Here is a 25679-nt window from a genome sequence, read left to right as displayed (position 1 = left end):
GGGGTTAAAAACAGAAGTGCTGAAGGAATAAGTGATCATGCTAATTTGAAATAACTCAATACACTTCATATTTGATTTTGCTATGGATAAATGACGCTGTAGTGAGGTATGAAGTACCATGGAGAAAGGAAGGAGCACAGAACTAAGTACCAGAAGGTCTGAATTTTAGTGCCGACTCTGCTAACATGCTATGTGACCTTGACCTTCCACCCTCCACCCCCCAATCTGAGACTCTCCACTCCTTCATAAGGATAGTAATATTATCTATGATAGAGGTAGTTATAAGCCAGAATGAGGTGATAACTATAGTATTCCTTTGAAACACAAAAGCAATAATGAATTTGAAAATATATCTTATCATAATATTTAGAATTAATAATGAGGTTATTAACCCAGGTTGAAGATCTACTGTTTGTAGCTTGGGAAGTATAAAATAAATGACTTAATTGATTTCAAGTAAAATTTAAAAAAAAATTATTTTAAATTTTTTGGTAACAAGGATTGGACCCAGGGTGCTTAACCACGAAGTCACATCCCCAGGCTTTTTATTTTTTTGTTTTGAGACAGGAGTATGGTGCGCCACCAGTGAAGCTACTTGAGTGGTCTTTTGCTGGGTCCTGAGCCATGGGGGACTTAAATCTCACCTTGGGACGGATCCTGGCATTCCCGTGTGGAGACTGCCCAACGCGTGAGATCTCTGCCCTCTATGGGACAGCTCTCATAGGTCCGGAATTGGGCGTAACCCATTGGGTTTGGACAGCCCACCTCCTGCCTTATTTGGCCAGGAACATCCGTAGAAAACCTTTGAGGTTCCCTTGTATAAATAAACCAAATGCGGGCTCGCTCACTAGCGATCGCTCTCCCTCTTCCCAGTGTGGAAGCTCGGCCACTAAGGTCCTAGAGCCATCCTGTCCCCGATTTTCAAAATTACTTCCATGTTGTGTGATTTCTTCGCCGTTTCTTTTTCTTAGCTTAATTTCGCAGCCAGTTCACTCCACGCAGAGGAACTCTAACACCCCACGCAGGACGTGGACGGGACAAGAGTAAATTTTTTAAAAAAAATATTTTTTAGTTGTCAATGGACCTTTATTTTATTTACTTATATATAGTGCTGAGAATCGAATCCAGTGCTTCACACATGCTAGGCAAGCACTCTACCACTGAGCCCCAGCCCCAGGAATAAATTTTTTAAAAGATGAAAAAGAATCCATTTAAATTAGAATTGTCTTAACTCAGCAAAAAGATTTGGTTGTATATAAGAACTTCCCATTTAAACAAACTCCATGAAGCAACTAGTAAAGAACTATGTGAATGCAATAGAGTCATCAATAAACTGGTTTTAGTTTGATCCTGTTTGAAGGGAAAGGGTGAGTCTAAGCTGATTCCCTGTAGGCACTAACACACAAGGGATGTTCTAACTTTCCATAGAGAAATCATGAAGCAAACACTCAGGCAGATTACTCTTAGGGAGAACATGTAACTCGTTATCCAAATCAGGACACTCCAGAGTAAAAGGGGGGCACTGTTAATAATTACACAGAACAAAGGCACAAACCAAGACTGTTCTGGGTAACCAAGATAGATGCCACTTAGTTATAAAGAACTCCCACTCCAAAGCGAATGATGTCAGAATAAAATCATGAACACTAAGACTCAGAAACTTGGCCATTCTGTAGTTTCACTCTGTGGCGCTGAGGAGATGCAGAGAGTGGAGGACTGTGGAAACCCCAGGAAGCTATTGTGCAATGAGCTGAAGGGACAGCTTAATGCAGGAGCTGCAAGAAAGGTTTCCAGGTTTCTCTGAAGTGAGGTATCAAACATGTGCCTGAACTGCTGTTGCTGACAGGCTGCAGTACCAGACACACCAGTCTGGTCTGTCAAGTGCAGAGATAAGTGACTATGAATAAAAGCTTCAGGCCAAAGTGGAGTGTACCAAATAGAGTTGCAAACAGCTCCCAGTTCTGCAAGCAAAGGCTGTAGACATAAATCAAAGAGCAATCATCCAATGTCAGCCTTGTGGGAAGGACTGGCCACTTGTCACGCTTCAGTGTTCTTAGCTACAGTTTCACACATGGAGAGTCATTACAGCTAGTGGTGTCATCTGAGAGTGATGATGGCAACGGTAGAGTTTGTGGATGAGGTGAATGGAGAAGTTTATACACACCCACATCTAGAGACCCAGTTTACCCCCTTCATTCATATTTACTCCCAGGTTTGTACGGAAACACTTGAAAATGTCCCTTTGAGGTGTTTCTTCTCATGATTTTTATAAAATGCCTTCTTTCCAGTTCCTGATTCTGTAATTATATTGTACCTTTAGATTCCTGCTGGGGTAAAAAGGCCTAAAGAAATTTTATGAAGTGGGTCCCTAGGGATAAAACACCAAAATTCACAATGGCATATTGTTAGGATAGCTTTAAATTCTGGAAATATGTAACTTAGCACTCCTCCCCAGGGGAGGCATGGGGAAATCACCTACCCCTGGGAGATTCTGTAATATTTAAAGAGAGAAAGCTAAAAGCAGATCTGGAGTGGCCTTGCCATCAACGCTCTTATGAGTCACAGGAGTGTGAAGTCCTATGCCATGGGAATGTCATCCAGCCATAGGTGTGGCCTTCTGTGACTGCTGGACAACCAGTTCTGTAATCAGAGCATTATTGTCCTTTTGAAGGGTCTGCCATAGACCTCATAATGCTGGTCTTTCTAATAAAAGATGCCTTTTTGCTGTGTCTTTATGGAATAGCTATAAAAAATTGAAACAGAAGTTTTCACCTGAAAGCAAGCAGCATAAAGTAGATATTTGCTTACTTGTATTTTGACTGTTATCTTCTTCTAAAACATGTAAATTGCCCCTGAAGAAAATGGTGTGTCGAGTATTGGCATTAGTTTCATGTTTTTTTTTAGTTTCATGTTTTGAAAGAAACATGGAAAGAATGACCTAACACTTTTTTTTTCATTGACTGCAAGTTCATTTGCATTATGTGTTATTCATTTATTGTAGAAAGTTCTATATTATCAATTCACAAAATAATCCTGGAACTTGCATTACTCACTGAGGCTTCTAATATGGCGAATACATTTAAAAACAGTCTTGTGTGAGCATATTAATATTTCTGAGTAAATAACAGTAGACATAGAAGCCAATACATTATTATTGCCATGGTATTATTTCAGCCCTGGAAAAAGTATAAATCCCACAAATAGTTCACAATTGTTTTACAGCATAGCATTTTCTCTGTAAATACATAAGAAGGACTTAAAAAATTAAGTATTTTCTAGCTTCTGGCAAAAGTATATTTTATTATGGAGAAGTAGCAGTTTCTGTGGTCAGATTAACTTTAGGATGTTTTTCTTCCCATTCTGATAATAGGGTAGGTGTGTACTCTACTGTTCAATTTTCAAAACATGTCATTTGCAGAAATGAAAGTGTTTCTGAGGACTGTTCAGTCTCTTGTGCCAATAAAAAAATACAAGCATGTATTTTTATACTTTTAAGAATGGTAGTAGTGATGTCTTAAGCGAGTGGAGTCTTAGCCTTCAGTGGCATCAGAAATGCCTCCTTTTCATTGAAAAATTTTGAATACGTCTGGGAGAAAATTAAATGATAAAGTATGGAATAGCCTGAAAAAAAAAAAAAAAAGAAATGCCTCCTTAAATGTGCTTAATTGGCTGTACTGTGCCCTTTTGCTTATGTGCAGATTCTCTAGGTTCTATTTTATTCTATATGTACGTTCCCCATGTGTACATATTTAATGATTGCTTGACAATTTGAAGTTCCAATTTTGAATTTAACGTCTTAAGCTTGTCTTCATTTAAACAGTTTGCTCATATCTTAGATGACATTCTTTTACTCAGAGAGTAGACCAATCTTTGTTGATCCCTGTGTGCCACACTAAGATAATACAATATTCTGGTTTTCTCAAAGGACAGTGCCCAGTTAGTGAAAGACATGATGACAGCATCCTACGAGATCATTGCACAGCTGGGCTTCCCAGTGTACAGAACCCCAGGTTGTCTGTTTGGTACAACCGTAAATACCAGTCAACTGTTTAATGACATAATGTGAATTTTTATAGACTCCTCTAATTCTACAGCCAGACTGCTCTCTGAAAACTTGAGATGAATCTTCACTCACTCTTTAGAAGTATTCAACACCCAGGTTAATTTCTCACTATTGATTTTCTCCTCTATGCATCTCGAATGCTTCAAGATCTCTTGACCTACTCAAAATATCTCTGTGACAGTTGGTTTAAAAAGAACAGCTCTTCAAAAGAATGCTTGAAAATTCAGCGAAGATAATGAAATAACTCTTCCTCAGCTGTTAGCAGAGCAGTTTAACTGGACATTTTGATTAGGTTTTGAGGAGAGAACAAAATCATTGAATATTTATAAGAAGGTGGTTTCGGAAGATGAAGGCTACTTTTGTGGACATCCCCAGGGAAGCATAGGATTCTAATCTAGTTACCAAAAATTTCCAGTTAAATTGGAAATATAATCAGAATCACCTTGAGCCACAGAGTGTGCACAGCACAGGAGACAAATACACAGGAATCAAGGTCAGAAGACCTGTCAGCCCTTCCAGGAGTTGGGCCTCTCTGGGCTTTTGTTATTAATCTAAAAATAACAAAGGGATTGGATTTCAGGAGTCTTCCTAGTTCTAAAATTCAGCGGTCCATATCTAAGACAATATATATATATTTGTGTGTGTGTGTGAACAGAAAAAGACAAGTTAAAAGAAAAATAACAAAAGCAATGTAAAAACATTCTTGTACCTGACAAAACTTGAAAATTGGGTAATAAATGTGATTCTAACCTCTATAGACCCATTTTGATACCTGTATATTCTTCTCCAAATCCATGATTATTTAAAAGTAAAACATTCTTTTAAGAATTAAATATTCCACTTCAGTTTTTGAATTAATACTTTCTTGACCTCTGAAATATTGCCCCATTAACAGAAAATGGTGTCAGAAGTACTTTATTAATGGTAACTCCTTTTATGGGCTTCCAAATAAAACAGCAACATCATTAATATCAACAATATAAAGCAAACAAACAAACAAATAAAAAATCCCCCCCAAAATAGCTAAACAAAACCACTCTAAGTTCCCAGCACTGATTAAATAGGATTGAAGTAAACCAAGCCATTTTTACATGTCATGTGGAGTGTAGATTTATTTGGGTTTAAGAATCTCCTAAACAAATTACATCAACCTCACTCCATTTTCCTTCCTTAATAAAAAGTATGACTGGACAAACATCAGACTTTAAAAATTCTAAAAATAATAAAAAAGTAAAAATAGATTTCCTAGAGAAATCTCCTTAATCTTTTTTATGGTTTGCTGCTTCTGTGAAATCTTTCTTTGGAGTAACTTGGTAGCATAGTTTTTTTGTTGTTGTTGTTGTTCTTAACTGGATTCATAACAAGGGCACTGAGTAGAACTTCAGCTGATTTATGGAGCATGAACTTTTATGAACAATAAGTAACTTCTGCTCTACAAGGAAAATGGCAAGTGTAAATGAAAACATGGGAATGCTGGAAGTCCATTTCATTATGTGATTTTAAGTCATATTAAATATCGCACCCTTGTTTAAAAATAAAACAAAAGGAAACAGAATGGTATGAGCACTCTAAAATCATCTGCAGCACTTTTAAGGGTTAAACCTGCTTAACCCATCCTTAGTTAGAGAATGGCACCGAAGAGTACAGCTCACCCCTTAAGCGTGGCTAGTTCTAAACCTGTGGTAGCCTCAGGTTGTCAGAGCAGTCATGCACTCCATTTCCGCCCCCCTCCCACCCGGTTAATAGGATCCATTCATAGCTACTCACTACTGCAGGATTTGACCTGAGAAATGCTAGGATTTATTAACTCAGCAGTTGTTTTGAAAAGTCCCTAAATATCTTCACCCTTGGCCAGCAAGGGAAATGCTTGCTAGTCTCAAGTTCTCAGAAGCAGCTGGTGAGGTTCTCAGCCAAGTTCTTCAGATGCAGGAAGTTCCTCAGGACAACCTACTTTGACATGGCATTTACAAATCTTTAAACCAGGCTTCCTGGATCTAGGAAATGTTATTCCTGACTCCTTTGACCCAGATGCTGGCTAAAATTTAGTTCACAATCTGCAGGTAATCATTCTTTCTCTCTTCCTAGGAGCTGGCATGGTGGCTAAATTTTTCTAAAACAGTCATATTAACGTGTTCAAAAATCCACTGCTGAGTCTCAGACAGAGGGTCACATCTGGCCATGAAAATCTTCTTCTCCGCAGGGTTGCAATCCATGCAGCTGTTGCTCACAGAATGGAATAATGTTCTGTCCTGGAGGGATCAGAAAGAAAAGACTGACATAAAGCATACTGAATACTTAGAGCCCCAAATATACAACTGTAAGTATTTGTTAAATTTGTATAAGCAGACTAGCTTCCGAATCAAATGGTTTGTCAACATGGAACCCCATTTTCTAGGATCTGCTGGAACTAGAGCTTCTGAGCAGTTTCAATCAGACACACACACACACACACACACACACACACACCCCATTCATTCATTTTTTTTTAAAGCAATCCATTTATTTCTTGCTTTTTAGGGAGCATTTTACTACATATTTGAATTTTGAAGGTGAGTACATGGATTGCTTTTCAAGTAGCTAATAATTTAGCCATTGTGGGGAGAAACATGAAACAAGCACATGCCAAAAACAAAAAACAAAAAAACCTATCATTTAGTTCACACTCAACATAACACACCCACACATAGTCAAAAGAGCCAAAGTTTCCCTGCCCTCACATTGAGCCTCTAATGGGAAAGAGAAATACAAAAGAAAGAGGAACCAAATGCCACAAGCTCAGCAGCCTTCTTCAGAAGAGGAATATGGGGATGGGGACAAGTGACAATCATGACAATAACTGAAAGTACAAAGTCAGATTTGTTAGCTCTCCAGCTTCAGACTCTTCTCAGCTCCTTATAGTGACATAACGTCAGTTCCTGTGGCTTTTAGTAAAATGGAGGAGGTAACATTTGCTTGAAAAAGAAGCACAAGACACACATGACAGAGTTAACAGCTCAGTGACTGAACGGTACTCATTCCCAGGGCACAAAATTTAAGTGCTGAGAAAGCTCAGTATCTAAACAAGTTCTACTGACACACACCCTGTTTTATTTGTGTACACAGGCAAAGAAGGGAATGCTTAAACAAAAAGATCTTTCCTTAACTAGCATCAGACTTTTTATCTCTTGTGGTGTTTATGATTTAAAGAATAACTTGAAGAAATGTCTTCAATCCATTGTTTAAATTTTAGGATCAAGTTATGTTTTATTATTTACCTTAGGAAGTGAGTAGAGGTTCTGGTTATTTTTTTGTTTAAGCGAGGAGTACTTACAATGCTTTTAGATTTAGAACTTTCTCAGCCACCCTTTGTAAACACTTCTGAGTTGTTCCTGGTTGTTAAGACTCTATCAAACCAATATTTAATGTCCTTTTGAGATCAGGATGTTTGCATAGGCCAGTACTAATGAAGGAAAGGAGGAATAAGGAAGGAGAAAGGCAACCTGCCTGCACTTCAGTTTGCATGTTTCTATTTTTAGTGTAAACAAAGACCTATCTATGCCTAATACAAAGGATCACTATTCTACTCTCTTGAAAGGTGCAGGTCAATTTCACTTCCTTTACACAGAGGTCTCCTGAGGTCTCCTTACATCTTTTCGCCTCTTTCTTATTAACTCCACGGGAATCTGACCTTAGGGGAAGGTTCTGAGAAACTTTGTCCTACTCTGGTCTAGAAGAGGACATTTTAGGAGGAAAGAGATGGCACTCAGCATCTTGCTATACACCTTTATTCTTCCTTGAGGTCCTAGATGTTTGGTGCTGCAGCTGTCCAGCAATCTCCTTCCTTGTGTTCCCCTCTTCCTTCCAGCATCTCTTACATTGAGATCCCCACCCCAAACATTCATCAGTTTAGCTGCATAGACTTAATATAATTTTTCAGAGAACATTGAAATTTTTTTTCCAGTACTGGGGATTGAACCCAGGGCTTTGCACATACTAGGTAAGCACTCTACCACCGAGTTATACCCCCCACTCCCTCAAGGAGCCTTCTTGGGTTGTACTATTCATGAAAATTCTGTAACCTGCTAAATTCTGATGCACAGGTTCCCTGCTCATGTACCATTTCCCTCTTCACTATCTGCATTTCTTCTGATTGTTACTTTTATCAATATTAGCTTAAGTGGGACCTCCAGATACTTAGTCTCTTCTTCAAAACACATATTTTCACAAAAGCTTAAAAAAGAAAAGGAGCAGAACATGTTTCTATTCTCTTCCTTCACCAGCTTGTGTACCTTAGCACCGATGCAAAAGTGAAAGCAGATTTCCTGAACATTTCATTTTTTGGAACATCATTTCCTGAGCCATAAGGTGATCATATTTTTCCAAATCCCACATGGGAACGCGTGTTCCTACAGATACAGGTATACTCATTGGTAGAGCTAGGCAGGTTATGCAGATTCAGCACTATCCTGAACAATCCAGAATGTTTTCTGTGCTTGTACTTTATTGTTCTAAAAAAGAGGTGAAAAATTGAACTCCCTATATCTATCTATGTCTCAGAAGTTTCATCAGTACATTGAGGAGGTGGATTAGATAAATCTCTTAGGCCTCTCTTAGCCGTAAAATTGGATGAACATTTTATTCCAAAGTTCACTGGTCACAGAGACCAATGACAGGATGTCAAACTAGAGACCATCTGCAGTATCCAGTAGATCAACAGATTGATTGTTCTCTTTATAGACTGAGTTGTGTTCACCCTTATCCTTGGAGTGTTCAGCAGGCTCCAGAGATGAAGATTCTGGAAACATCCCCAGCCTTCACCTGAGCATACATTTTTCACTTTTGACCTTGGAGGCTAGGTGATTGCCATCTTTACATTCCAACTCAGCCAAGGCTCTGGATTACGAAATGTCTTCCCAGATGCTTTTGCTGATTGAAATTAATTCAGTGGCTCAAGTAATCATTCTTTAAATGTGGTCTATTGTTCCACGACAGCCCTTCACTCCTTTGCCCTTCAACTTGTTGGTCATGGAGCAATGGCCATTAATAGAATGGGGTATGGGTTTTCTGTGGGATAGACTTCTGACTATCTTAGCAAGTGTGCAGTTCCATAACTGTCCTCCATAAATGGTGACAGAATTTGTCCTTTCTTTGCTTCTAACCGATTGTTCTTTGTTTAGTCCCGAGGCATGGCATAGCATAAGCTCTGGCTGTTCACAAGTTATATGTTCCACTTTTGCTTTACCCCTCCTGCTTCCATGGATGCCCACTACCTTGTTTTTCATGTTTTATTTTTTGAGGTTTTTTTTTTTTGAATGTTATGTTTTAGCTAAGAAAATTAGAAGTTATTGATCAGGAAATGCATAAATTCAGATCCAGGAGTACTGAACTGTCCTTCATAATAAATGCCCAGTGCCAGCCAATCGGCCCACACTGAAAATTATGGGTGGGACTTTTCAGGTAGGTCACTGAAAGAGACACCATTGCAAAGTCAACCTACGGTTGGCTTCTGTGTGACACCTTGTGGCATTCACATAGCTGCGCTAAATTGTAATGTAATACTAATAACATAGGGTCTGAACTTTAAAAGAATGAGTGAGCTGCAGAAAATCATGCCAGATTTGGCTTAGGGTCAGAAGACCCCAAACACGCAAAAGATAATAAAGTAGATGTATGAATGCATAATGCATCGGAAGATGAATCTAGAAAGGAAACAATCACGGGGAAGGAGGACAGACAACACAGTCCTGGGTGAAGGGCTTGGGATTTGTGGCCATCAGGGATCTGGTTTGTGCTGGGGTTGTAGCTCAGCAGCAGAGTTGCTGTTCTAGCATGTGCAAGGCCGTGTGTTTGATCCCAACATGTCAAAATAAAATGTCATAAGGGATTTGTGTCCAATCCCAGCCATGCCACTTGCTTGCTGGTTGACTTTGGAAATGTTAATTCACTGAACCTCAGTTTACCTACTTGGAAAATGTAGATTATGCCTTACAAGTTTGCTGTAAGGATAAAATGTGAAATTTCTGTCACAATATCCTTCATACAAGAAAGTAACCAAGTAATGATGATTCTATTCTCTCTTTCCCCTAATTTATTTTTAGTCAGAAATCATCCCCACTTCTAAAAATCTGAATGCACTAACCATCTGGTCTGAGACCAACTATTTCAATACCAAATTGTATTTTCTGAAATCCTGGTAAAATAGTTTGAAAATTTCATTCTCTAACAAATGCTTATCCAAATTGAACAATAGTACTTTCCAATTTCAGCAAAAGGGTTAATGGAACAAAGGTATCTATGGCTCTGAAATTAGCTCCTCTGTTTAACTATGGTGGGTTTGTACCTGGTCTATGTGTTTAGGTGAATATATGACTAGCTTTTGAACTCTCTGGAAGAAAGACCTATTAGGGTTTTTTTCTCCCTGCTGATTTTTTATTGGAATACATTAGTCAGGCCAGTTGAGTTTAACAAACATTTATAAAGTATCTTTTAGTTTTTGGTCTTAAAAGGAAAGAGGCCCATAAAGATAACATCCGACTCAACAAATAGAGGAGATTAATAGGTAAACAAGAAAAGTTTGAAGTCAGAAAGTGTCAGTGTAGATGAGGGTGAATAGGATACATTATGTTATTTCAGACATAGTGCATAAGGATGTAAAATAACACATACACTTACAATTCAAATTCAATATTCCACAAAAAATGGATGGGTACCTCCTATTTGTCAGGTACTGTTTTAGGTCTTGGGTACATCAGTGAACTTAATGAGATAAAGATCCCTCCCCTGCTGACTCAGATTCCAAAGGTAAAGGTGAGAATGGAGGATTGGGGCATAGAAAATAAGCAAATGAAGTTAACAAGTACAATACACAGCCTGTTCAAAGGCGATATGAACAGGAGTTGAGGAGGTCAGGAGGATCTGGAGTGACAGGGATGGCACCAGTAATTAATGAAAATTTAATTAGAGCAGCCAGGGCACACCTCATTGAAGAGGTGACATTTGAGCAGTCTTGAAGAAAGAAATGGAATTCGCCACACAAATACTTGGGTGAAAAGGGTCCCAGACAGGGCAGAGGCCTCAATCGAGTATGCAGCCTGCTGGGTTACAGGAACAGCCAGGAAGTCGGGGTGATGGCAATGATATGAGAGGGGGTGAAGCACTAGATCCAGAGGTAAGGACCAGCAAGTCATTTGGTGCAGCTGGAACACAGGGAGCATGGTGGAACATTCTGGATGATGATATCCAAGAGGTAGACAAGGGCCACATTATGAAGAGACTAGGGTACAGTGCTTAAGTTTAATTTTCCATGCAAATGTTGGGGAGCTGTCATTGGAGGATTTAACAGAACAAAGTCACGGTTCTATATGTAGGCTGGCAGTGGGGACAGTGGAGGTGGGGTAAGAAGACACTGGGCTACAGCACTAGAGAACAGCCAGAACTTACCGCCAAAATCCAGATTTCAGCTGTTGCAAAAGCAAGAGTAATGAGGATGATTTGGGGGCGACTGGGGGTGATCTAAAGGATATTTAAGAAAGTAAATGCATAGGGTGGTCTGGTTAATGGGGTGTGGGGGTTGAGGTAGAAGAGAAGGTGGGTAACTGAAGAAAAAGCTGTATTCGATGAAGAAATGCAGAAAGAAGGACAGGACCAGGGATGGCAATGGCATTGATTTCTATGTTGGACACGTGAGTTAGAGGTGTTTATGGGACATCCTGACTTAGGTGCCCGGTACACAGCTGGATGGGCTGCACATCAGGATGGCTCCTCTACCGCTTGGGAGAACTGAGTTATCCCCTCTGACAAATCTCCATGCAAATAGCAAATTTAATGATGAAAGGACACATGTTGAGAGAGAACTCCTTCATGTCTAATGCCTCTGGTGTAATATGGATTATGAGGAAATGGAGACTTGGGGTTATGAGACTAGTTTTTAATTTTACCCTTGTCCCTGATAATCATCTTTTATGTTCCCTTCGTTTGTCAGTGATTCAGGTTTTCTGTCTATAAAATAAATGGAGTGGGAAAGAGGAGAGTGGGATAAGATAAACAACAACAAAAAATGGTTTGCTTTCCCACCTCTTAGGGCTGTGAAGAATGAGGTTGATGGATGACTGTCCTGGGAGCTCTCTAGAAGAGAGACGTGTCAGGTGGCTTTTTCTGCCTAGCACTGTTGGCTTCTGAGAGAATGCAAATGACACTGTGACAGGCATAAAAGGGACAAAGCAGTCTTATTATCTAGTCTTTTCCATTTTTCCTCTGACAGGTAGAATTCCTCACAGGAAAAAAAAACTGGTCTTCTTGCATCAGTGTTTAATTTGGCCAATCAGAAATAATGCCTGCTCATGCCACTTGGTGTGTATGCTGCAATCGTGCTGCCTGCAGCCCATCTTCCACCCCTTCTCTGCTCCTCTTGCCAGATTTTCTGGACTCTACATGGACATGTGTGTGATGTACTTTCAATTCTCCTCAGAGCAAATAAATCATTTAAAAATCTCTTTTGATGTTTTAAATCCCTACTCTTTAAACCATTTAAGACCTCTTGCTCTTAGCTAAATTTTTAACCTGACCTACAAGGTTTTGTGTCGTCCAGCCCCTAGTCAGATGCCTGACCTCATTTTTCTTTACATTCAAGCATGTCAACTGGCTTATCTCTGTTCTTTTGAGAAAACTAAGATTCTGCCTACCTCAGGACCTTTGCACAAGTTTATCCATAAGTCTGGGATCTTTTCTCAACTTCTTTACCCTTATAATTCCTACTTGCCTTTTAGGTCTTCTTTTAAAAGTTCTAGAAACATTGCCTATTCCTCAGACCTGGATAGTGCCTAGTATTTTATGTGCTTATATTACCCTAAGTACTTCATTTATTTAAACACTTCTTTGCTTCCCCTCTAGATTGAAAGCTTCATGAGTAGAGAAAACCATCTCTTTCAGTTGTTTTCATCTGTGAATATCTCTGGTCCTCTCAGTAAACCTGCCAGGAGTCCTAGCAACACAAAAGCTACTATTTATTGAGTGCATACCTGTGTCAGATGGTACTAAGTATTTAACCCAGAATTTTTCATCTTTTACTACCCAAACCACTGAGCAACCTGAAGAAATAGTGCAACAGAAAGCTAGATTCATTCAACAGCATACTAATTAAGCATCTACTGTGTGCCACACTGTCTTTAATGTGCTAGAAGTACTGTATGAAACAAAGCACAGAGAAATCCCTGCTATTATGAAATTAACATTCTAATATTTAATTCTAATATTTAATAATAAATAGCTAAAATAGTACAGAAATATTTAATATAAAAATCAACTAGTTAGTCCATCCTCCCCTGTACACAAACCTATCTGGAGAGTTTGCAATTACACCAGAAGAGAGCTTGCTGAACACATGGAATAGTAATAGCTAACATTAATTGAATTCAATACATGCCGGCTGTAGGTGAACTTAAATTTTATTTAATCATCACAACAGCCTTCTAGAGTAAATTCTATTATTATCTTCATTTTATAAATGAGGAAATAGAAATGCATAGTAAGGAAGTTTCCCAAGGTGCCAGAACCAGGACCCACAGTAGAGCCAGTAACTCAAAGTGTCAAGCCCCTTCGGACCCGAAACCTGGGCTCATAACCTCCCAAGTTGTGTCTTGTTTTACTCTGTGACTGAGCCAACCAGCAGTCCTGTTCCATGCCTACATCTGCTTGGCAGGGAAGAATGGTCCTCATCAGCAAACGCTAATTTAAATATTTCATAGCTCCTATCCCCGAGATTCTTTTCTGGTTTGACAGTCTAGATCTTGGCAGGCATTCAATTCAGTGTTATGTAAGAGCCCAAGGAGAGTGTGTGACAGAGCCATTCTACCTCTGGGTGACTAGAGAATGGCAGTTCTGCATGTTACGTAAAACGGTATGTTGAAATGGCAAAAGTTAGAATGTTGTGACAACTAAGTAACTTCAGCTGGGAGACACAGAGATGAGAACAGAATGGAAGATGGCACTATTTGAAAGGTCGTTCTTTTCACTTCCTCATTAGCTCTTCCCTGGACTCCTTTCAAGGGACCAGGACTTGCCTTTGACTTTAAAGGAAATACTTAAGCAGAGGAGTCCCCAAACTATTTTCATAATGGTAGCACGAATTAAGTAAATATTCACCTTCAAAAGTGACTAATTCTTATTCTGTGTTTTATGCTGAATTGTTTGTTTAAAAATGAATAGTCTCCCTACATGGTCACTTCCTGCTGAAGCAGAATACACTGGCAAATGTTATACTCCCTCTTGAAAAGATGGCTTTTTTGCTAGGGTGAATGAGATGACCCTTCTGGGAGTTAGGATGGTTCTTTTATTGATAAGGTGGCTAAGTTGTCAATTTGAACTGAAGTCATCTTACTATACAATAACTAAGATCCTAGAGTATAGTAACTTAATTCTATTAGGAACAAGGGGATGCTGTGTGTGACACTGTACATATGGTTTTCAACATGTGTAAAAAGTCCATCTTAGTTTTCTTATGGGAAAAAAATTGTGATCTAGAAAATATTACTATTAGATGATTTTATATCTGGTTGAGTAACTTCCTCCAAATTATGCTCATTAATGGATCAGTGTCATCTCTATTATATGGTAGAGGGCTCAGGGCTTAGTTACTGACTTTTGCATTGGGATCGGCAACTTAAACGAGGATATGAATAGATGCTGATCCAATCTGTGAATGGAACAAAATAGTTAAAAATGTCAAAATCCACATTGGGGGAAATCTTGTTAGATAGATTTATTTTTTATTTTTTTGTGTGCTGGGGGTTGTGTATGTTAAGTATCTGCTCTGTCATTGAGCTATATCCTCAGCTTGTGAGACAGAATTTAATAGGCACAAACTAATAGTTACACAAATATAAAAGATGGATTATATAGGTAGAAGTTAAGAGATGTGTCTGTCTAACAAATTAACAGAGAAAGATTGTGTGTGTGTGTGTGTGTGTATGTGTGTGTGTGTGTGTGTGTTTAAACAGTAAAAGCTCATTAACAAGCCAAGCGTGTGAAGTTAAGGCAGAAAATCAATCAACTCAGGCTATGTTAAAGACAACACCGCTCATAACAAAGGACGCTGGAAACTCATTCTACTTTTCTTGGTGAAAACACATCTAGAATATTGTGCTCTTTCTGGGCAAGATGACACTTTCTAGAACTTTCTGGATAGAATGTTCTGGAGATTATGGTAGATCCAAATTAAGGTCCTATGAAGAGTAGTAGCTAGAAATTGAGCCATTTAATCAAAAGTAAAGATGAAAGACCACAGAAGCATTGTTAAATATTTGGGGTTTGTCTTGGGCAAAATGGATTAAGTTTAATTTGTATGGTACCAAATCCCAAGGAAGAGCTTTCTAACAATTGGAACTGTCCAGAAATGAATGGGCTGAACTAGAAGAGTGTAACTGCCCAACTGTGACCACAAATCCAGGATTTTATAAATACTTCATAAATCAGAACAAAGGTGAATGACAAGCCTTTTAAGTTAAACTCATTGCTTACCTTTTTCTCATTTTGGGTCCTAAATCAATACCTAACCAGAATGATTTAAAATAACCACCTATGGCCCTCCATCTGGCATCTTTGTGAGCCAGCAAAATTTTGTGAGTTGAGAGGCCAAAGCTGTGGCATATAAGTTAAAATAAGCAGTCAAATGTAGGCATAGACCAAGAACTCCAGCAGCCCATTTTTAAACCAATGAGTCTATGATATTGTTGTTAATTTAACCTGACAGATACCTTCTTATTGGCACTCCCTGTTTGTTAAGTCCCTTCATGTGGAAGTTAAACTTTCTTAAGTAGAACTTGTTCTTATGAGAACATCCAATAGTTAGATAAGGTAATTTAAAATCTTTTACTTTTGGTCTTTCAGGAGGATTTTAATGTAGTTTTGATACAAAATAATAATAATAATAATAATAATAAGAAGAAGAAGAAGAAGTCAAGTTTTATCCAAAACAGCATGAAGCTCAGGAAGAATAGCTTCATATTAATAATGGAATCTAGTGGACCATTAGTCAATGAATAGTCATTTAGGAATTTTGTATATTGGATATTAGGCAGGCCATATAGAAATGTGAAAAAAAGGTACCTGACCTCAGGGGGTTAAGAGGAGACAAATTAACTAACCATGGTTGGTAAATGTTTCAGGTACAAAGAAAGGAACAGAATGTTAAAGGAGCACAGGTAGACGGTCACATTCCGCCTACAACAGGAGGGAGAAGTAGGTTAAAGAAAGTAGGTAAAACTTGAGCTAGAAAAGAGTTTCTCCATCTGTTTATTAGAATCTCTCAGGATCTTCAAAAACTCTCAGTACCCAGGCCTCCCTTCCAGTCAGCATATCCCTATGCTGAGAGCACACAGCCTTAGTGAATGTACTTTATAATGTTTGGATTCCTGGTACTTTTATAATGTTTCATACTTGAGGTTTTTTTCTCTCCAAGATTTTCTGGGCTATTTTTGGCCCTTTCATTTCCATATAAATTTTAAGATTGGCTTATCAATTTCCACAAGCAGCCCTGCTGGATGTTCTAAAAGAACATCCTGGAGAATGGCTAGGGATTTAACTGGTTTTGCATTAAGTATCTAAATCAATATGAAAACTGACATCTTTGCAATATGAAGTCTTACAATCCTTGAACATGATAGATGTCTCTCTGTTTTTAAGAATTCTTTGTAATGATGTTTTGTAGGCTTGTTTTTCCTTCCTCCTTCCTTCCCTCCTTCCTTTATTTCCTGGGGATGGAATCCAGGGTCTCATGTGTGCCAGGCAAGTGCTTTACCACTGGACTCTACTCTCAGCCTTGTTTTGTAGCTCTCTGTGTGAAGAGCTTGCACATGTTTTGTGAGACTTATTCTTAGTTATCTTAAGATTTTCATGGTGACCAAAATAAAATCACTTTTAAATTTCATTTTATATATTTTGTTGCTGGCATATACACATTTGATTTTCATCTTGGGGTTATGCCAAATGTACCTGTTAGTTTTTAATAGTTTAGCTACATAGTCTTTTGGTTTTCTAACCATCAAATACATCATTTGTGTGAATAGACTGATTTGTTCCTTTCTAATTTTTATATTTTTAAGTTCCATTTATTTGGCCTTTATTTTACACTGAATAGGATATGCTGTCTAAGATTGAATAGAAGTGATTACAGCTAACATTTTATTTTATTCTGTATCTAGAGGAAAGTTTAACATTTTACTGGTAAAAATAGTGATAGTCATGAGTTTTTAGATTTACCTCTTATTAAATTAAGTTAGTTTATTTCTATTAGTTTGCTTTCTATATGGAAAAGACTGGAAAAGACTGTTATTATGTATAATACAATAAGACATGTAACAGTATATAATATATATGACTGTTATTATATATAAGTATATAAACACACACATATGAATGTATATATGAGTCACTTCCTTTTTTGATTAAACCATGAAAGAACAATAAAGCTCCCAACGTGAGTTAGAAGACTATCTTCATGACCTTGGTGCAGGCCATGAATTCCCAAACAGGACAGAAACCACCCCAACATAAAGAACAGCTTTTCATTACCACTCCACTGGAGAGAAAAAGGGCAAGACAGTGACTGGAATAACCCAGATATCCAACAAAGCACTTGATTCTAGGTTTATGAAAAATCCCTAAAACTGTCGAAGAAAAAACCCTAAACAACCCATGTTAAAAAAATGGTCAAAAAACTTAAAGAAATTTTCCACAAAGAAGATATCCTAAATGGCTAACAAACATCATATCACTTAACAACCACAGAATAAAACAACAACAACAAAACAAAAAATCCTGACGATGCCAAGTGTTGATGAGGATGTGGAGCAACTGGACTTTCAGGAAGTATCTAGCCCCTGCCCACTGCTCAGCACCACTTTAGGATTTGAGTGTCTGGTGGTCCAACTTCCTGCCCTTGGCCAGCGCATCCTTCTGCCTAAGGAGTTTTCTCAGCCTCAGGTGCAGTTCTAACTGTAGCAGCAGCAGGCTCCAGGTGTCAGAATAAACTCTCTGACTGGAGTGATGTATGACCAACCCAACTCCCTTGCTCTCTGATATCTGTCTATACTATTCCTAGAGATCTTCAGTAAAATTTAGCACTAGTTATTTGCCGTGGCACTTGTGTGATAATATTCTTTCCCTGGCTCCCAAACCCCTCCCTATTTCATTTCCTTAGGCCCTATGAAATCCCCCGTCCCTACCAGAGGCTATCTCGCCAATAAACTACTGCACTCAAATTCCTAGTTTAGGTTATATATCTGGGAAAACCCAAATTGAGAATAAGGCTATAGTCCACTAAAAATGTTTACTTAAGCAGGATATAAAATTAACACCCATAAATCAAATGCGATCTTATACATCAGTGATGAATCCACTGAAAGATAAATTAGGAAAACTACCTGGTTCACAATAGCTTTAAAAAAATTTTTGGAAATCAATCTAACAAAAGAAGTGAAAGACCATAATGAAAGCTACAGAATACTAAATAAAGAAATTGAAGAAGATCTTAGAAGATAGAAAAATATACCATGCTCTTGGATAGTCAGAATTAACATTGTCAAACTGGCCATATTAATAAAAGTGTTATACAGAATTAATGAAATTCCTATTAAAATCCCAATGACATTCTTCATAGAACTAGAAAAAGCAATCATGAAATTCATTTGGAAAAATAAGAGACCCAGAATAGCTAAAGTAATCCTTAACAAGAAATAACAAACAGGAGGCATCACAATACCAGACCTTAAGTTATACTACAGAGACATAGTAACAAAAATTGGATGGCATTGGCACTCAAACAAATCTATAGACCAATGGTATAGAATATAGGACACAGAGACAAATCCACATAAATACAGTTATGTTATACTAGACAAAGGTGCCAAAAACATACATTGAGAAAAGATAGTCTTTCCAACAAAGTGTGCTGGGAAAACTGGAAATCCATATGTAGCAAGATGAATAGAGATATTTTGGACTAGACAGAGGGGAGTGAAAAAAGGGGAGGGGGCCTGAGGGTAGGAATGATAATAGAATGAAGCAGACATTATTGCCCTATGTGCATGTATGATTACATGACCTGTGTAAACTCTACGTCATATACAACACAATGAATGAGAAGTTATACTCCATTTGTGTATGATGTATCAAAATGCATTCTACTGTCAAGTACAACTAATTAGAACAAATGAAAAAATGAGTATTGGAATTAAAAGAAGTTTACTTAAAAAGAAAAAGGTATGGGAGATTCTTCATTTGGATGGAAAACAACAGTTAATATTACTTAGGAGAGATGGCTTTGGTGTTGCAGGATATCAGGATATATTTCATCACTATTATCAATGTAAAGCTGCATTTTTTACCCCACAGATGGAAATCTGATCATGTAATCAGAAGCTCTGCTAGAAGTTTCTCATCATTTATCTCAATTATTAGTCCCCTGTATTGATGAGGAAGGTGAAAGTCAGTGTGAAATAACTTGTTCAAGATCACATTATAGCCAGGTATAGTGGTACACATCTATAATCCCAGCTACTAGGGAGGTTGAGGCAAGAGGCCTGGGCAATTGAGCAAGAGTCTGTCTCAAGATCAAATAAATGAACAAAAAAGACTGGGGATGTAGCTCAGTGGAAAAGTGCTCTTGGGTTCAATCCCCTGTACCTGAAAAATAAAACCCATTATAATTTTCATAATGATTTAGGGTGTGTTAAGTCTGACTAACTCCAAGGCTTGACCATTACATTGACCAGATTGTGAACCCTCAGGATGAGAATTGGAAGGTGAAGGTGCTTTATCATCGACTCATTGAGACATCAAATGCAGTTATAAAACAGAAGAATGCAATGACCAGATGTTGTAGAAACTGTCTCTGACTTCAGGATCAGAGGATAGGTTGGAGGGGGAAGGCCAGGGAAGGACAACCAGCAGGAATATCCTTTAGGCTATGAATGCAATAACCCAGGGGCAAAAATGGAAAGGCTGAAACCAGGATGGGGGTTATAGAAATGGCAGAGAGGGTGGATTCTAGGAATAATGGCCTGGGGAAAGGAGAGACAACTCGTGGTAACCAAACAGTTGTGGGGATTGAAGAAGATGAAAGGCAATTTCTTGATTCAGATGTTGAGAAGATTTGATTTTTGATTGAGGTTGCTTTGACAATCCACTGTTCTTGTAACAGGGGTCCCCCTGGTGGTGAAAGAGAACCAAGATTGGGATTTCCCTTCCTGAGTACCTACTATGGGATAAAGTTATGCAAATGAACATAGAAATAATATTATAGGGTAAGGATGCTCTTCTTCTTTTGCGATGGCAAAGAGCCACAGCTAAAAATAACCAAAAGCCAATTGTTGCTAATGGACCAGGAATTGGGGACCTAACAACAGCCTTTATCCATTCAAACAAGGCAGCTTCTGTCACCATGATTTCCCCAGAATGTCCATGTCACTGAGAGAGGTTGGCTGGTATCCGTGGTATTAAATGCAGCAAACATTCATAAACTATCCCAGGGAGTGCTGATCTTATTTATTAAGAGATGGCAGAGCAAAGCATGGAGACCTTAAAGCCAGTTCTATCTGAGTTTGTTGGCTTTTCCACAAATCTGCCAGTATCAGTTTCTTCTTGTGTAAGTTATACACAATAGTACCTCGTGGGTACAAGGTCTGAGGTGATGTGTGTAAAGCACTACTAGCTCAATGCCTCCTCCTTGATGGTTGGAGGTGGAATAGTGATTGCCCTCTGCTGCCCCTTAGGTAAAATAGAGAGTTTTAGGGATATGGGATGATTCATGAATATGCTAATAAAAAGGGTGTTTTCCAAAGCAAACTCAAAAGATGGCTAAACTGTTGGAACCACTCTCTCCTCCAGCCAAGTAGTACATCTAAATAGACAAAATAGCACTCCAGAGAGATTTCTGTTTCTGTTTTCTCTCTTAGGTCTTGAGCGTAGCCCTTGGAATAAGAGGAATTTTCTAAAACAGGTATGTTGAATAGGCCTGAGTCATCAACCGAGATGAGATATTTCAGAAACTTTCCATTTTAAGCCTTTGGCATGTTCTTTATTAAGTATAAATACCTAGCTTGCTATATAAATACACACGGAAGGTAACTTTTGCTAAGTAACCCAAGGCCAGCAGCTTGAGACCTGAGAAGAGAGCCACACACAATTGTATCTAGTGATTTCTTTCTCAAAAGCCTTTGGATCCTGGTAAGGTTTTAAGTGTTAAATCTCATAAGAATTACCTCTTGAAATCACCACAGCCTGTTTTTTTCCCCAGGAGATCTGTGTGCACACGAATTAGTTGGTCTTACCCATCTGTAAGCTTTTGTAAGCTCCCTAATGAAAACAACGGTATTTTCTTGGCTTAATTGCATATTATTGAGTGGTCTGTCCCTTATGCTATAAATATACAGTAATGAGGAGTGTTCTGTTCATTAGAGACCACCAGCATACCAGGCAATGGCATATTGGAGATTTTATTGATGTGTACAGAAAATAGAATTATTTTTTTTCCCCAGAAAGCAGAATCTTAAAGGTCAAAAAATAACCATCCAAAAAAAAAAAACCTTCTTATTCCACTACAAACACTATAGCATATGGAACAGCAAAGGCATTTAACAAAATTAATCAATGATACGTTTCATAAAGAAAACAGAGAGGTTTTTTATTGCAATGATTTGCCTCCTTCATTATATTGGACTCTACCTTGTTATTAGCTCTTTGGATTTTATAGTGTTTTGTAAGACAGAATAATTGATGTTTTGTCCTTTTTCTAGATGTGTACCTAAATCTGCTGGGTATTGGGAGGTGACAGTATGCAGAATTAACTACACCACGGACAGGTCTCCTTTTGAGTGAGTGTGGTCCCTGATGTCTTTCTCCTAGTGGTGGAAACCAGAACTCTTATTCAGTGAGGAAATAAGTGTCATAACCAGCGCCCACAAATAATAGATTTTTAGTGTGTGTGTTTGTGTTTATGTGTGTGTATACTGAGAATTGGGGTTCTTAAAAATTATGCATGTGTATATTTGTTTATTGGGTATAAGTTTCCTCCTTTTGCAAGTCAGTTGAACTAAGCCTGGACCCATTCCTTGTAGTGTTGTGTTTTAACTCAAATTCATTTTTCAATCACAACTCCTTAGGATGGATATGCACATAACAAGCAAATACAGAAGCAATGCCGCTTTCTACACACTGTATCTTTCCTTTTGCTGATTTTCTCCAAATGAGTGAGCCAAGTGTGTGTATATCTGTCCCAGTAACACCCTAAAATCAAGACAGCATCTTTTTCAAGAATGTTTTGAGTTAAAAAAAAAACAAAACAAAACCCTGAAGCCATGGCAACTTGAGAATGACCACAAGGAACAGAACTCTTACCTTCCGATATCCCCAGAGCTGGTTCCCCTTCATGCCATGACAGTCATAGAGAGTGACTGGGCTGTTGTATGAAATTGCATCAAAGCAGAATTTTCGGGTATGCAGTGGCTCACCAGGTCGAATATCTTCTCTCCATCCAAAGGTAAAGAGCTAACAAAGCAATGGTAGCAGAAAAGCTAAAATGAGTTCAATTTGGAAAGAAGATTCCAGAGCAGGGGGAGGTATGTCTTTTGGCAACATAGAACCTATGCTTTGTGACTTACATGAGAGAAGCAAGTCTGGGCTTAATAGAAATGTCGAGAAGGCATGTTTCCTAAAGTACTGGAGGAGCATCACCTTGGCTGATCAAAATGTAAACAAGGAATTTTCAGTTAGGCAATAGGGGGACACATCAGAGGGTGGTGGCATGGTGGGAGGAGGGGGGAAGAGAAAGAGAAAGAAAGGGAGAGGGAGGGGGAGAGGGAGAGGGAGAGGGAGAGGGAGAGGGAGAGAGAGAGGGAGAGAGAGAGAGAGAGAGAGAGAGAGAGAGAGAGAGAGAGAGAGAGATGTATTGAGAGAGGAGGAAAAGGAGAAAAGAGAGGGAGAGAGGGGAGAGGGAGGAAGAGGAAGAGGGAGGAAGTCTTTAATAATACTTTACATTTGTCATGTAAGTAAATGTTTCTAGATTAAGTGTTACACTAAACTCAAATGAGCAGATTAATTACAAAAGGACAAGGACTAGAGTTAAACTGGACTCATGCCAACACCTTGAAAGAAATTTCTTTTTCCTTGGTACTAGGGATTGAACCCCAGTGCGTTCTACCACTAAGTCACACCCCCAGCCCTTTTAATTATTTTTTGTGTGTTTGTTTGGGATCTTATTAGTTACTGAGGCTCTCATTAAATTGCTGAGGCTGGCCTGGAACCTCCTGTCTCAGCCTTCTGGGATTACAGGTATGCATTGGCCTGGCTGCCTTGGAAAATTTAAAGAAAAACTAAGCTCGATGGAGTACAGAATAGGCAAATTAATCTTCTTGGGTTGTGAAGGGTAATTCTGCAGGGCAATGTAGGAAACTGTACATTGTAACTCACAGTAAGAGACAGACTTTACAGACATACACACTGACCTCTCCTCACCCCAGCTGAAGCAGAAGTGTCATGGAATGACATTTACCTTGACTGCATTTAATAGACTCTGATAACTCCATCCAGACTTTTCCTATCCTGGTCTATCCTATCCATCCCACCCCATGATGTTAAAAATGCTGTTTATGATTCATTGAATTGATTTTACAATGTGTTAAATACAGAAAAAAAAAATCCTACTCCTATTGGGGAAGGGCATTTTCTTGAGTTATTTGAGCCAAACTACATTTGAGGGATATAGCAGGAAAAATCCTTAACTAACAGAAAACAGACGAGATGTACCCTGCGATTTCTTCCAGTCCTTCACTTTCAGAAAGGTTACATAATTTTTACAATAGGACTTAAGGCAGGCTGCCTGCATGAAGCCACGCTGTGAGCCAAAAAGAAAAAAATAAATAAAAATGACGAGCTATTGGGAAACTACGTTGATAGAAAAGCAAGCACAATACTGAGCTGTGTGTACAGAATACACTTCACAGTGACCAGGCCCTCAGTAGATTTCAGGTTTCAGGTCCTACTCAGGAAAAGAAAAATGCAGAAAGAAATCCCTGGCACAATTCCAGGGATGTCTAACAAAAGCAGTTAAATTGTGGGGATTCTGAAGAAAAATGGAAAGAACTGGGTTAAGTGGTCTAAAGAAAATAAAACAGAAGTGGTCCAAATCAAACATGAAAGAAGACTGTCTGAGAAACGTTGAGGGGCTGTATTCTGTTTCCCTGGAAGACAAAAAACAACAACAACAACAACAAAAAAAACAAAAACAACAACAACAACAACAACAAAAAAAAAACCAAGAGAGAATGTCCCAAATGCAAGGACAAGGGGTTTTAGGTTAGGCACTTGAAATAGATTCATGAAGAAGAACTGTAGATTTCCTTTTCCTAGAGCTAGGAAACACACTATTGTGACTGAAGCATTTTTTTTTTTTTTGGATACATTTAAATCCTGTGTAGAAAAAATGACTTCTTAAGGTCTGTTCAGTGTTTTGATTTTGATCACTCTCTTCTAATTAGAACTTGGTACCCCTATGGTTTTTGAAATCCTGTACTCTATCCTCTATCTTGTCCACCCTCTTTTTTTTTTTTTTTTTTTTTTTTTTTTAGCGGTAGTTGGACACAAAACCTTTATTTTATTTATTTTATGTGGTGCTGAGGGTCGAACCCAGTACCTGGCATGTGCCAGGCGAGTACTCTGCCTCTGAGCCACAACCCCATCCTCTTTCATCCATCTCTTCACTTCAACATGGGTGTTTCTCAGGATTCTCTCTTTTTCCTGTTTGGCCCTTAATACTCTCGGTTCAATGCTCACTATATGCTCATCACGTATTGTCTGTGTTACATTAAATTCCTTCTAGGATTCCAGAACTCTACACCTGGAGGACAGCTCAAATTCAACATTGTTATGGTTTGGTTGTGAGGTGTCCCCCAAAGCTCTGGTGTTGATGCAGGAACATTCAGAAGTGAAACACTCAGATTGTAAGAGCTGTAACCTAATCAGTTCATCCTAGTTTGAATAGAGTGACAGGGTGCTCACTGTAGGCAGGTGAGAAGTGGATGGAGGAGGTGGGTCACTGGCAGTGATCGCTGGAAGGGTTCACCTTCTGTGTGTCCCCTCTGCTCCCATGTCTTGATCCTGTCATGAGCTGAGTAGCTTTCCTTCACTGGGCCCTTCTCCCATGGTTTGCTGCCTCACCTTGAGCCCAGACCAATGGAGTCAGCCACCTATGGACTGAGAACTCTGAAACTGTGAGCTCCAAATAAACTTTTTTTCTCCCCTAAGTCATTTTGGTTGGATATTTTGGTCACAGTGACGCAAAACCTGACTAAAACAGAAACTGGTACCAAGAAGTGTGGTCGTTTCTGTGACTAACCTGATTATGTGGTTCAGAAGCCTTTAGAGTTGTTTGTGGGAGGAATTTTGAAAAGTTTAGAAATACAACCTAGAAAAGATTACAAGATTAGCACATTGTAAGCACAACTTAATGGGGGAATTCTGGTGGAATCTCAGAAGATCAGAATGCCAATCGGTGCAGACTGTGCTCATGAGGTGTCAGAAGGAAATGAGGATTTATTGGGAGTTAGATTAGAGATGGCACACGTTATATCTGGCAAAGAACTTGGCT

At 38.7% G+C, this 25679-nt stretch overlaps 1 protein-coding gene across 1 annotated transcript in view; it reads right to left on the bottom strand.

Moving 5' to 3' along the window:
* Positions 1-6144: 6144 nt before the first annotated feature.
* Positions 6145-25679, bottom strand: part of Galntl6 (polypeptide N-acetylgalactosaminyltransferase like 6) — a 1038819-nt gene continuing 1019284 nt past the window's right edge. The window contains exons 12-13 of the mRNA XM_076852362.1: positions 22433-22582; positions 6145-6312 (exon numbers count right to left, since the gene is read on the bottom strand). Of these exons, the coding sequence (XP_076708477.1) occupies positions 6145-6312; positions 22433-22582 (318 nt within the window). The remainder of the gene's footprint in view (positions 6313-22432; positions 22583-25679) is intronic.

Source organism: Callospermophilus lateralis, chromosome 4 (assembly GCF_048772815.1).
Source record: "Callospermophilus lateralis isolate mCalLat2 chromosome 4, mCalLat2.hap1, whole genome shotgun sequence".
Lineage (NCBI taxonomy): Eukaryota > Metazoa > Chordata > Mammalia > Rodentia > Sciuridae > Callospermophilus > Callospermophilus lateralis.
Note: the sequence above shows the minus strand (reverse complement) of the source record. Positions and strands in the feature narration are given on the sequence as shown.